Source organism: Nomia melanderi, chromosome 3 (assembly GCF_051020985.1).
Source record: "Nomia melanderi isolate GNS246 chromosome 3, iyNomMela1, whole genome shotgun sequence".
Taxonomy (NCBI): Eukaryota; Metazoa; Arthropoda; class Insecta; order Hymenoptera; family Halictidae; genus Nomia; species Nomia melanderi.
In genome coordinates, this window is record NC_135001.1 from 23,500,744 (window position 1) to 23,515,058 (window position 14,315).

At 39.5% G+C, this 14,315-nt stretch overlaps 3 protein-coding genes across 5 annotated transcripts in view; 1 reads left to right on the forward strand and 2 right to left on the reverse strand.

Moving 5' to 3' along the window:
• Positions 1-14,315, forward strand: part of Flo2 (flotillin-2) — a 151,034-nt gene that overhangs the window by 98,275 nt on the left and 38,444 nt on the right. The window lies entirely within an intron of this gene.
• On the reverse strand, positions 2,905-8,372 carry LOC116429406 (glucose dehydrogenase [FAD, quinone]-like). Its single transcript, XM_031982344.2, has 6 exons — positions 8,257-8,372; positions 6,888-7,301; positions 6,311-6,746; positions 5,306-5,705; positions 4,890-5,172; positions 2,905-4,706 (listed from the first exon to the last, which is right to left on the reverse strand). The coding sequence occupies exons 2-6, from the start codon at positions 7,278-7,280 to the stop codon at positions 4,335-4,337; spliced, it is 1,884 nt and encodes a 627-aa protein (XP_031838204.2). The 5' UTR covers positions 7,281-7,301; positions 8,257-8,372; the 3' UTR covers positions 2,905-4,334.
• Positions 8,929-14,278, reverse strand: LOC116429400 (glucose dehydrogenase [FAD, quinone]-like). Of its 2 annotated transcripts, none has more exons than XM_031982335.2 (6): positions 14,140-14,278; positions 13,199-13,617; positions 12,412-12,847; positions 11,515-11,905; positions 10,883-11,165; positions 8,929-10,452 (listed from the first exon to the last, which is right to left on the reverse strand). In XM_031982335.2, the coding sequence occupies exons 2-6, from the start codon at positions 13,589-13,591 to the stop codon at positions 10,060-10,062; spliced, it is 1,896 nt and encodes a 631-aa protein (XP_031838195.2). In that variant the 5' UTR covers positions 13,592-13,617; positions 14,140-14,278; the 3' UTR covers positions 8,929-10,059. The 2 variants fall into 2 exon arrangements, with proteins under 2 accessions (XP_031838195.2, XP_031838196.2); XM_031982336.2 differs by having other exon boundaries at positions 13,199-13,614; positions 14,140-14,230.

Below are 14,315 nucleotides of genomic sequence, written 5' to 3' on the forward strand. Positions count from 1 at the left end.
CATATATTTAACAATGTCAGGCCGCCTGCAATCGTGCAGCCGTCGAATAAAAGTCTCCCCCCGGTTTTTTCAGCAAGGCTGCGCATCGTAATTGTGGCTATATATCCCGAGCAGATGACTTGTTGCCTCGGCGGAGGAATGCGGGTCCAAGTGGCCGGAGTGGAAGAGGGCACGCCCATTCTCACACGGATTCGCGGATCTAGCGTGCCATTTGCCGAAACGGCCGCGAACACTAATCCGCGCGAATAAACAGAACACATAGGCGAAAGACACCTCGCTGGCCGACAAGTAGTTTCTGTTCCGCGCTATCCGTTATCTATCTTGAATAAACGCGGAGTCTATTCGTGTGCGGACGTATGATAAATCGTTGTAGTTAGTTTTTATGGTCCAACGTACGGATAATTCTCACATAAATCAAGAGTAACCTTCCAACTTCTCGGTAAGTTAAATGCAATTCGAATTTATCGCGATCTCCCGCCCTTGCGTTGCGTACTAATGGCGCGTGCTGTCGGATAGCGACGGATAATGCTGGCTTTTCGGAGATCACGGATTAATATTTACCGTGTGAATTACTGCGAATCGTGTTTCCTTAATTAAATAAAAGCGTAATTGAAATTCAAGGCTTCCACGCGGTTTCCTTTCACAAAAATGCCGGATGATATTGAAGGATAACGACGATGTTATTTGAAAATTACACGTTTGTATCAACGTACTTACAGATATTTACTAGATTCTCGAGCAGAACTGAATTTCGCGTATGCTGTTGGCCGTTCAATATAAATTCATTAGTCGGTACACTATGATTTTACGTTTCGTTGCACTGACATTGGAAAAATGAACGTACATTGAAATTGGAATCTAATCCAGAAAACAGTTACAGGAAGCTTTGAGTATTATTACATACTTTACATTATTACATTATTTACACATACATATCATATAAAATCACGAACGATTACAGAAGTTTGTCTTAAACTAATTCGATTCCGATGACAGTGACCGCATCATTGCAGTAGGGCCTTTCGCTTTTATTTCACTAGAAGATCATCGAACGCGATTATCTGAACTTTAAAATTTGGGCCCTATGAACAAAAACAATAACATTCTAATCGTTCCTTTTATTCTCATAAGTGATCGAAAGTCACATCGCGGTATGGTTCGTTATAAAAATACGTGATACAATTAATGTTGATCATGCCCGAACCTTTCTCGGCTATAATGATAACCGGCGCCGATGTGCGGTATAATCGACGATGACTCGTAATCCTTTAACTCCTCGGACCCTCAGTTTTTCGTCCACGGCAGCGTTTGGATCGCTGGTCCCATTTTTTAATTCGCGGCCAACGATATTCGGTCGAAAATATTCGATCACGTTACGTTGCGACGTACAATCGACAGCGGCGCGATCTAAGATAATCCCGCAATTACAGACGAGCTGCGCGAGCACTCCGAAATCTTGCTGATTTTTATGGTAGTCATCGTAAAATACTTGGACGCCACGTGTAACGCAGCGACAGGCTGTCACCGTAAAAAACCCGTAACCGTAAAGACCAGACAAACAGTTATAAATCACGACGCTGACGAAACGAACCTAGACTTTTGACAATTTCCCACCGTAAGAAGCAAAATAGGCACACCCTCGACCAATGACGAAACGGAAATCTCCTCCACCCAAAAATACAACTGACCAATCCCTAGAAACTCGAGTTTACATAAAATACGACGCTACGAAACTTCGCGAAAGAGAACTCCACGAACGCGCTATTTTCACAAACGTTGCGACACCTCGAAATCCGTGTAGTTGTAATATAGTATTACTTTTACACCAATTCGCCGTGTCATTTTACAATCGAGACGAGAACCCAACCGTTTACACGGTAATCCTTCCGTGTGTTACGACAACTCAACCGATCAGTACATTCAAGAGGGCCAATGTACTCACTGTCGAGATAATGATTGTTGCTAATGAAAATACGTCGGCTCTTACCGACATTTTCGTCTATCATCCCGAACTTCCTATTAACCCTTTGCACTCGAAAGGCGACTCCCGGTCGCCAAATGATTTGATAGAGCAAAACTATGAAGTTGAATATTCAGTATTTTAAATTAAAATTACATTTTGCAATGTGAAATATTTAAATAAAATAAATTAGTTTCAAACAATGTCGTCTATATTTCATCAGAAAATGTCCACATATTTCTACTGAGAAACTTCCGAGTGCAAAGGGTTAACAAATCGAATGTATATGTTGTTTTCGGTGAAACACGTATATTCGCGATTCAACCGTAACACTATTAAAAAACCAAAGCCGTTTCCGCGAGGAAACTTTCACGAGGACATTGTATATTCGTTCTTCTATGATATTAATGAATTTATAGAAAAATATTCGCACAGAGGAATAATTGTATCCTGGTCTACATGCTTTGATTAGTCAGCAACAATGAATATGCAGTGTTTGGGTATCAAGGTGCAAATCAAGTCTCCTCGAAGGCTCTGTTGTCTAATAGAAATTTATTATGGGAAATTTTATGCGCTGGTTTTAACGAGTGTATCGAATGCTAGCGATCAAACTAATTGGCGCTGATTAATTCATGAAATTTATATGCATTCTGAATGAACATCGCAAGGAGAATCTCGATCACCTTAAACCGTAATAGGAAGTAAAACAAGTAACTGATGTATATCGTAGCCTATATATGCAAATACTAATTCGATAAGTGATTGTATACATCATTTCAGCCTGTTAACGCTATTTTTATCGAAGGTGTCAAGATATAGCTTCCAAGTAACTATAGGAAATGGAAATTCAATTGAGAACGAATGATTTCAAGTTAAAATTTCGAAACATTTTTATATTCAAAATAATGCTATCCGATGCAGTGACATTCAACTAGATGAACGTGCAACAAAAATAACGGGATTCAATCAAATCATTTAATATCATATTTTGTCCATTCCGTGCATTCAAATATATCATCAATAATGCTACTAAATATGAAGAAGTGTGCACTCCACGAGTGCCGTAGAATAATTAATTAAGCGAATAAATATATCTTAATACATATACGTAATAATACACGTAACGATACATACAATAATAAATGATTGATAAAAGTATAAAAGTAGGCTCCTACTCGATAACCTTGTAATTCATATTTAATCCAAATGTGAACAAGCGATTGGCGGGAAAATTTCTAAGCGATGATTGCTTTGGAACGACAGAGACGAAAGGTTCTCTCATCCTCTTTCGCTCGAGATAGAAGAACTTTGTTCGTTTGTAACTCCAACACAATCGTCGCTGTGACGTTCCTTTTGCGCACCGTTCGTTTGCGATGGGTCTAAATCGGCTGAACTACGGAGATAACGATTCGTTTGTGTTTAAAATGCGATACATTGTTAACAGTAGTATTTGCATACGTTAAGCGAAATGCGAAACAGCTGACTCATTGTATAACGTGGACAGAAATGATCGCACTTCCGCGTAACGTGATTAAACACTTTCGGTTTGATGGACATTGAGATAAAGAGGCTGTCGCGAAATTTCCATTGACTTAGGTAACATTATAATACGGAAGTATTGCCAAATAATCATCTTTCAAGCGGTTGAACTGTAATTCGATTTGGCTGGGGTCACCGGTGACCCCCATGGTATTCACCGTGTTAATATCGTTTGATGGACATTGAGATAAAGAGGCTGTCGCAAAATTCCCATTGACTTAGGTAACATTATAATATGGAAGTACTGCCAAATAATCATCTTTTGAGCGAGTGAACTGTAATTCGATTTGGTTGGGGTCACCGGTGACCCCCGTGTTAATGTCAATTTTCATTTCGATGCACCATAAAGAATTTTCAGTGAAGCTGCAGAAACGTTAAAATATAACTCGCGTGTATCATCGACGACGATGACGACTGCCGCAACGTGCATCGAACGTTTCAGGAGAATGCTGTTGCGTTTTTCTATATCTTGTGGGTCTGATCTGACATCTAACTTCTCAATCATTCATCAGTTTTTTTACGATTATGTAATGCGCAGTGATGCAAACAAGTTCGAAGGAACCATCACTCTTGCGACTATAGATATTATCCTAATAATCATCGCGAGCGTCATCTCAACACTCACGCGACCACATGTTTCTCTTGCTTTTCTCGTGGTTATCCCTATTTTACAATTCAACAGTAATCGGTGTCAAAATGTTATTACGTTTATTTATATGTACGAACAATATAAAATCACTTATAATTACAAATGACACATTAAATTCAGTACAATAATACATTCTTGTAGAATGACCTTCCGATTCGATTTCGCTGAAAAATGAATGACTGTTGTCTACCTTTTCCCTTCGCGATCTTCTTTAATCATGTCCGAACCCTTCTCAGCTATCATGACAGTCGGCGAGTTCGTGTTTCCGGAAGTGATAAGCGGCATAATCGACGCGTCGATGACTCGTAATCGTTCAACTCCTCTCACCCTTAGTCTGTCGTCCACGACAGCCATTGGGTCGCTCGCTGGACCCATCTTGCACGTCCCGCACAAGTGGTAGATCGTCATCGAGTACTGTTGGGCGAGACACTTAAAATAATCGTCTGATAGGAACAGGTGCGAAGCGCATGCCGAGATGTGGTTTGGATTCGGTCGAGCGTTCAGTTTCCTCATTGTTGGGCTCTTGCTAAATTGACGAATGATCTGCGCTGCTTGAGCCTGTGTTAATTAGAAAGTCATCGATGTTAATATATTTAATATCTAATTTTACATGGAGAAACGTGTTCTATAATCTGACAAGGAGCAATGCAAACTTGAATTTGTAAAGAAGAAAGCATGCTTAGTAATTGGAAAGATAGAAAATAGAACACAGTTGCGAGATCAGTTAAAAGGTATTCTTACGATGACATCGAGATCCTGCGGATCACTGTAGTAGTTGGGAACGATGATGGGATGCACGCGTTGATCGTTCGAGCGTAACCTAATGTACCCTCTGCTTTTTGGTCTCAACAGGAGCGGAAGAATCGCGTACGCCGGTTTGTCCTGAACATTCTTGGTAAGATCATTGTAGAAATCGTCTCTCAGATTGACACCCACTTTCAGATTTTGGCCACCATACGCATTGTCGGGCAGAGTTGATACCATAAACTCTATGTCTGGCCAGTCTATCGATTTGTTTGCATACCTGAAACATGAGCAGTATTCATTAAATCAATTACAACTTGTGACACCTACTTTGAAGCATTAATTGGTTCTCATGTTAGCACAATGAAGCAATGGTTCCTGCGAGGAGCAAGCGATTGTGGCAAAGTACTCACTTGGTATTGACAAACATTATATTTTCGGACATCATTTGCGTATACAGGGGGCCGTTGTCGCGGAAAACAAAGTCAACGACCATTGTGTCAGAGATAGGTCCTTTTTCTTCAATGGAAGAAAAGGGCCAGGTGCCCCTGTAATCCTTTGGTGGATCTACTAAGTAGAACAAACCGCCGATCGATACGTGGTCCTGAAGATTTTCACCCACGCCCGGTGAATCGTGTACCACGGGGACATTCAATTCTTCTAGGTGCTTCCTGGGACCGATACCAGACAGCATCAACAACTGCGGCGATCCTATCGGACCGGCAGACAAAATGATCTCGTAACGCGCCGATACAGTACGAACGGTATCTCCCACTCGAAATTGAACCGCGTACGCTCTGTTCGTGTCCCCATCTACAAGACGAAAAGAAATTATACATTCAGTTACTATTGCAGGAACTGTATCATTAACGCGTTGAATGCCGTGGGGGTCACCGGTGACCCCCAACCAAAACGAATTACTATGGTTCGCTCAATTAAACGATGATCATTTAAAAATATTTCTATATTCTAAATAATGTTACCTAATGCGGCGACGTTTAGGTAGACAAACGTGCAATAACAATAATCCAATTCAATCGAATGATTCAATATTTGATTTTTTCCATTTCATGTATTTTGCTCTATGAAAAGGTGCGGCGTTCAACGTGTTAAAAATTCGAACATCGATCATTCAAACCTCTATGTCCAAGAATCTTTTGTAATTAAGTGTCTTTTAGCTTCCGCTGCAGTTCAATCAATCAAAGTCTTTAAAAATGAGTCAAAGCAACTGTTCCAAATGAAACAACACTTTTCCGATTCAAAATCACCAATTAAGAAATTAAATACTTTAATTTCCAATATGGAATTGTGGTTTTAAAGAATGAAATGTAGAGGAAATGGAATGATCCCAAGTAACTGACGAAATATAGCTGTTTCACAGAACAGTAGTAAAAACGGGAACTGTCACCTGCATTTACCTTTGCGTATCAGGATCTTCTCCACAGTCGAATTCAGGCTGACGTGCAGATTCGGCCTTTTCGAGGCCGATCGAATGAAGGCCTTTGCTGTACTGCAACGCAGTCCATTTCTAATTGCACCTTGCGAAATGGAGCTTCCGGTTTGTCGTTCACCATTATAATCCGTCAGGTTGTACCCCAATTCTATACCCGCCTTTAGCAGATAATCTGATATGGCAGTGCGGAATCTAAAGTGGTCGATAGTTTGGTAGCCTCCGGTGGAGTGATACGGCGAATCCGCGAGATTCGCGATCTTCATGTCCTCCGGCTTTTTAAAGTAAGGTAATACACTCTCGTAATCCCAACCCGGATTACCTAAGCTTGCCCAGCGGTCGAAGTCATTCTTATTTCCGCGAACGTGCAGCATCGCGTTCGACACGCTGCTTCCCCCGAGAACCTGGAACATTTCAATGGGAATTTGAAGAATATGTTGTCAAACGTTAGCTACAGTATCGTATTCTTTATTAACCCTTTGCACACGGAACGTGGAACGTAAATTTTCTATGGATTCGAATGACATATTAAATATCAACTATACCTTGCCACGTGGAAAGCTGCACTGATGGTTGTTCATACCTAGACAGTATCTGTCGGACGGCTCGGTTTTATAGTTCCATAGCACGTCTTCTCTGCCTAGAAGGTCTGGCCACAATATAGGTACGTCGGATACAGGTAGCTCATCGTGGCCAGCTTCCAGTAGAAGCACACTCCATTTAGGATTTTCCGATAAACGATTAGCAACAACCGAGCCAGCTGACCCACCACCGACTACTATGTAATCGTAACGAGCTCGTAATGCGGTCAGAGGTTCCGACTTCACTCTGTCCTCGGAGTCGGTGATATCCGGTCGGTACATTTGGATTAGCAAATTCAGGATGGACAGAGTGCTGATGTTCGATGCCATAGTTGGCGATGGTGTAGCTATTTCCATTTTCTTTTATGGCTGTCACGTCTGTCAACAGGTAAAATTGATTAGTTACGTTTGCCGAAAATTGTACGTTCGTTCTATTTTAACCGGCTGGTAGAATGGATAATTGACGGACTGTCGAAAATTTCAGTTCTCCACGAATTCTCCTCAGTTTTTAATTATTATAACGTAATTGCATGTTAAGTTATGAACTGTAACAAGTATCTCAGACATTATTCAGATTTTTAAGAAACCCACAACAATGAAGAATCAAGCTTGACCATAAATCGGGCGTTAACATTATTACAAAATAAGTGGAATTTCATGTAAAAGAGTTTCGACAAGGAAAGTTTCACAAAGGGATTTATACTTGTTTTTTAATGGTGCTAATAAGCAAGAAACGTTGACACAAACAATTCCACTGTTATATATTCGACAGCTTTCGCAAAAAATGTCGCTGTTCTGTTTGCATATAAATTTTCACTGCATACACTATTCGTTTAATAAAACTCGAGAACTAAGTGTCTGGTTCACCATTACCTTTAATGCTGCGAATTCTCCGACACTGTAGGTAATTCTCGCGAGTGGAATATGTTAGCCATCTTATATCTCGTTTAACGTATGGAAATACTGCTGTTAACTATGTATCTTATTCTAAAGGCAAGGGCGTTGTTATTTCCGTAATTTAGCCAATATGCACCCTTGTCTATTGTCAATCTTTAACAAGTGGAGCAAACGTAGACGGAAAATGAACATGAAATTTCTCTCTTTTTCTACTACATTATTAACGATAAAGTAATTTACCAAGCAAAGTTGTGAAACAAATCGTAGAACAAGTGGTTAATTTGGAATTATCACTATGTCAAAGAATTCAACATTTTAACAAGAATATCGTCATATTCATCACAAGGAACATCGCGATCTTTTTTAATAGAAATTTCTCTGACACTCACGACTTTCTCAAAGAACGTCGAAAAAAGAGAAACCTCGACTTCCTTACCTGAATGCTACCAATTCTCCCACATCAGAGACAACTTTCAGAAGTATGAAAGATTTCCATTATATATCGTAGCCCACCCACCCATGCAAATACTAATTCGATAAGTGAGTGTATTCTAAATTTCAACCTGCTATAAATGTGTCATATTTTAGATAAACGTCTACTGTTATCACCGTGTTCTCGGAGCTAATAGTACGCTGCAAGATCGTGCAAATAGAAATTTGCGTTCTCCTCTTACGCTCTGCATCTTTGTAAATTATCTGTTCTACGTATTGTTGTATGTATCACTGTGTATTACCGAGATTGGACTATGTTATAACATTATTTATTATTCTTTGCGTCACTCGAGCCGCTCGCAGGACAAATCGGTCAACGTTCATATTTGGAATTTTTTGAGATTCCAGTGCCAGGAACACTTTCACTGGTGGTTATTTTGTGCCTGGAATAATTATCCGCAATAATTGTTTAACAACGCAAAGTAACAGAAACGTTTCTGATCATGGAACGGTACGAAAAGTGACAGTGAATGTCTCACACATTTGAAACAAGTTTTCCCACTCACGAGCTGCAACCGCACCGTGTTCGCCATTGTCACGAAAAGTAGATTAAAGCAAATACTCAGTAAAGTAATTAGTACATTAATCAGGCTAATCTTAATGAATTTACATTACGATTTGATAACACTGTTTATTGTATCTTATCACACAGAAGAGTTCAGTAACTGTTGCATCGAAACTGTACCAATTAAAATACCTCATGATCACTCGAATACATTGATCGCATGATCTCGTAAGTGTAATACAAATACGCTAATGACATTGTGTTTATTTACATATTACAATTAACCCTTTGCACTCGAGAGGCGCCTTCCAGTCGCCATTTGATTTGACCCAAGAACATTGTAAAATTGAAAATTCCATATTAAATTTTATATAATGTCCGAACATATGGAACATCGAAATAAAATAGTTGTCACTTAATTTATGCAAGGTAGATCCTTATGTTAATTGTAAAAAATATCACTGACTTCTCATCAGAAAGTAATGAATATTTATTGAGAAAAATATTCTCGAGTGCAAAGGCTGAAAGGATAAGGTTCATGTATACATTAAGTTCCCTTAAACGATAGTAGTTACCCATACCTTTTACAGTACAATCGCCTTGCTCCATTTTGCTTAAAAATAAATCGGACACTAGAATCTACAGTTTCCTTCTACGGCCTCGTTTAACCCCTTAACGCACAGTTTTTTTTTAAAAAAACCGGCCAAAAAAATAAATTTTGATATACTGCGCTTTTGTTCCATGGAAAAAGGTTATATTTTATTCCTGAATAAATAAGCGTTATAGCTTATAATCCCATGTAAATGATAAATATCAATAAAACGATTCTTTTTTGCTTTCACATTGTTATTTTCACAGTTTGGCCCGTTTAGCGCGCTCGAATTAACTCGAGCGTGCAAGTTAAGGGGTTAATCAGATCCGAAGCCTTCTCAGCTATCATGACAGTCGGCGCGTTCGTGTTTCCGGAAGTGTTAAGGGTTAAGTTAGTAAGAAAAAGGGTTAAGTAACTGTTACATCAAAATCGTGCCAATTAAAATGTCTTATGATCACTCGCATAGATCGATCGCATGATCTCGTAAGTGTAATACAAATATGCTATTGACATTGTGTTTTTTTACATAGACCAATAGTATATAATCAGGTGCGCTTTAAAGCTAAGGTGCACGTTTACATTAAGTTCCCTTAAACAATAGTAGTTACCCATACCTTTTACAATACAATCTTCTGATTCCATATTGCTCACTAACGAATCGGACACTGGAATTTGTATCTTCCTTCTCGGCCTTTTTTAATCAGATCCGCACCCTTCTCAGCTATCATGACAGTCGGCGCGTTCGTGTTTCCGGAAGTGATATGCGGCATGATCGACGCGTCGATGACTCGTAACCCTTTAACCCCTCGCACCCTCAGTTTGTCGTCCACGACAGCCATTGGGTCGGTCCCTGGTCCCATTTTGCAAGTTCCGCACAAGTGGGAGTTTGTCAAAGGGAACTGTCGGGCCAGACATTTATAATAATCGTCCGACAGGAATTCGTGTGAAGCGCATTCTGGGACCTGGTTTGGATTCGGCCGGGCGTTCAGTTTCTTCATTGTTGGGGTCTGGCTAAACTGATAAGCGATCTGTGCTCCTTGGGCCTGTGTTAATTAGAAAGTCATCGATGTTAGTATATTTTATAACCAATGTTACATGGAAAAATGTGTTCTATAATCTAGCCAGGAGCAATGATGAAAGGAATTCAGTTGACAGATTAGACTGTCTGAAGATAGTTCAGAAGATTGACTAGTCAATTCTTAAGGAGATTCGAATTAAAGTTCAACAAACTTAAATTTGTAAGGAGGAAATAATGCGAATATAGTAATTGAAAAGATAGAACATTGCACACAGCAATGTAATTAATTAAAATGGTATGAAGTTAGTTCAAAAGATCAACTACTCAATTCTCATGGAGATTCGAATTAAAGTTGAACAAATTTGAATTTTTAAGGAGGAAACAATGCGAACACAGTAGTTAGAAACGTAGGGTACAGTACACAGCAAAATAATTGATGAGAAAATTATCCTTACAATGACATCGAGATCGTGCTCGTCAGTGAAGTAGTTGGGAACGATGATCGGATGCGCGCGTTGATCCTTCGAACGCAACCTAATGTATCCTCTGCTCTTTGGCCTTAACAGGACCACCATAACCGAGTATGACGTTTCGTTCTGAACATTCTTGGTAAGTTCATCGTAAAACTCGTCTCTGAGATTGAGACCATCGGACAGAGCTGGACCTTTGAACGAATTGGCAGGCGTTGTCGTCAGCATAAATTGTATGTCTGGCCAATTCGCCGATTCATTTGCGTATCTGAAATATGAGCCTCATGCATTAAATTAAATACAACTTCTGGCGGCTACTTTGGTTCATTAACACTAGGTTTACGGGCATTTATTGTACACTTCATTCTATTATTCCTAAAAGAATCGAAGCTCGTTTATTTAGATTGTGGAAACTAGAGATTCGTAGGTAATTGGGGTACGTGTCGGTGTGATCGCATCAATCAAAATCGACGTAAACATTTACAAAATAATATAAAATCCAATATGCGTCGATTTCACGCGTTCCGTAAACCTAGTGTTAATATATTCGCGCGCCGACGCAATGAAACACGATAGTTCCTGATAGGAGCAAGCGATTCGCGTGACAAAATACTCACTTGGTATTAACGAACATCATATTTTCATACATATTTGTATACAAGGGACCATTGTCGCGGTAAACAAAGTCGTCGACCATCTCCGTAGAAAAAGGTTTTTGAAAATTAGAAAAAGGCAAATCGCTCGTGTAATTCTTTGGAGGATCTACCAAGTAGAACAAACCGCCGATCGACACGTGATCCTGAAAATTTCTGCCCACGCCCGGTGAGTCGTGTACCACGGGGATTTTTAATTCTCTTAGATGCTTCCTGGGACCAATACCAGACAGCATTAATAACTGTGGCGATCCAATTGCACCGGCAGACAAAATGATCTCGTGATTCGCCGATACAGTGTGAACGGTGTCTCCTACTCGGAATTGAACCGCGTGCGCTTTCTTTAAGAATCCCACTACAAAACGAAAAGAAATGATCTTTATTTAATGAAACATACATTAGCCCTTGTAGCAACTGTATCATAAATCCGAACATCGGTCATTGAAACTTCTATGACCAAGAATCTTTTGTAATTCATTAACTATCTTTCAGTTCCACTGCAGTTCAATCTATCAGAGTTTTTATAAATGATTCAAAGTAACTGTTCCAAATGGAACAATGTACACTTTTCCGATTCAAAATCACAAATTAAGAAATTAAATACTTTTTCCGATATGGAAGTGTAATTTTAAAGAATGAAGTGTAGAGGAAAAGAAATGATCTTAAGGAACTTGCGACATTTAGCCTTTTCATACTACAGTAAGAAAAACGGAAACCACCATCACTTTAATATCACTTTCCGATATGAAATCGTAATTTCAAATAATCCATTGTACAGAAGGCAAGTGATCTTAAGTAACTGGCGAAATATAGCTGTTTCGTGGAACAGAAATAAAAACGGGAACCGCTATTCGCACTTACATTTGCGTATGAGAATCTTCTCGACGGTCGAATTCATGCTGACGTGTAGATTCGGCCTTTTCGAGACCGATCGAAGAAACCCCTTCGCTGTGCTGCAACGCAATCCGTCTCTAAGTGTGCCTTGCGAATAGGAGCTTCCAGTTTGTTCGGCACCATTATAATCCGTCCGATTGTAGCCCATTTCTGGTCCCGCTGTTAGCATATAGTCTGATATAGGAGCACGGTATCTGAAGTATTCGACGGTTAGGTCTCCACCAGTGGCATGATACGATGAATCCTCGTACTCTTTGATCCTCATGTCCTCCGACTTTTTGAAGTAGGGTAACACACTCTCGTAATCCCACCCCCGATTACCCAACCTCGCCCAGTTGTCGTAGTCCCTCTTATTTCCGCGAGCGTAAAGCATCGCGTTCGACACGCTGCTTCCCCCGAGGACCTTGAACATTTCAATGAGATTTGAAGAAAATGTTGACAAACGTTAGCTATAATGTCATGTTCTTCATTAATGCTACAAAGAATCGCTAAACAGACACTTCTAATTAATTTGCAACGAGTGATCATTTGAGGAGATTTTGTGCAAAATATATAAGATAATATCGATTATTTTTTCAACTGAAGACATTTGTCGTTAATGTTTACGTTCAGGAAACACCTTTAATAATCTAATAATCATTGTCTAATCAGAAACTATTTTCGATATGACAAATTTCACCACCGACTGAGTGAAATGGTCATTCTTTTAAGGATCTTAGTGAAATTAAGACTAATTATGAAATATCATTTATACCTTGCCACGTGGAAATACGCACTGATGGTTGTTCATAGCTAGACAATATTTGTCGGACGGCTCGGATTTATATTTCCAGGTTAGGTCATCACTACCTAGAAATGTCGTCCACAACGCAGGCACATCGGTTAGCGGTATCTCATCGTGTCCAGCTTCCAGCAGAAGCACCGTCCAGTTAGAATTTTCCGATAAACGATTAGCAACAACCGAGCCAGCTGACCCACCGCCGATTACTATATAATCGTAATGAGACTGTAATTCGGACACAGGTATCGATTTCACCCTGTGCTCGGAGTCGACGATATCCGGTCTGTACAATTCGATTAGCGCATTCAAGAGAGTCAAAGTACTGATGTTCGATGCCATAGTTGGCGATGGTGTAGTTGTTTCCATTTTCGTCTATGGTTGCCAAGTCTCTGCTAACAGTCAAAATTTATTACGTTTGGTGAAAATTCTATGTTCGGTCGTCTATTTTAAGCGATTGGTCAAATTGTCTCTACAATGACTGCGGAAAGCCTCTTGTCTTTACGATTTCTGCAGGATTTTTAACTTTTGTTACGAACAGATAGGAAAAATTGATCGAAACGTGATTGTATATTAAGTTATGAACTGTAACAAGTATTTCATACATTGTGCAGATTTTTAAGAAACCCTGAACAATGAAGAATCAAGCTTGACCATAAATAATGAGTAGAATTTCATGTAAAATAGTTTCGACAAGGAAAGTTTCACAAAGGAATGTATATTTGCTTTTTAGTGGTGCTAATAAACAAGAAACGTTGACACAAATAATTCCACTGTTGTATATTCGACACTTTTCACAAGAAGATCGACAGGTGTCAATCGCAAAACATATCACTGTTCTCTTTACGTACAAGTTTTCGCTACATACAGAGTTTCTTTAAAAAGACTCGAAAACAAAGTGTCTGGGTTACCATTACCTTTAATGCTGCGAATTCTCTGACACTGTAGGTAATTCTCGCGAGTGGAATGTGTTAGCCATCTTATATCTCGTTGAACGTATGGAAATACTGTTGTTAACTATGTATCTTATTCTAAAGGCAAGGGCGTTGTTATCTCCGTAATTTAGCCAATATGCACTCCTCTCAAGCGAGAA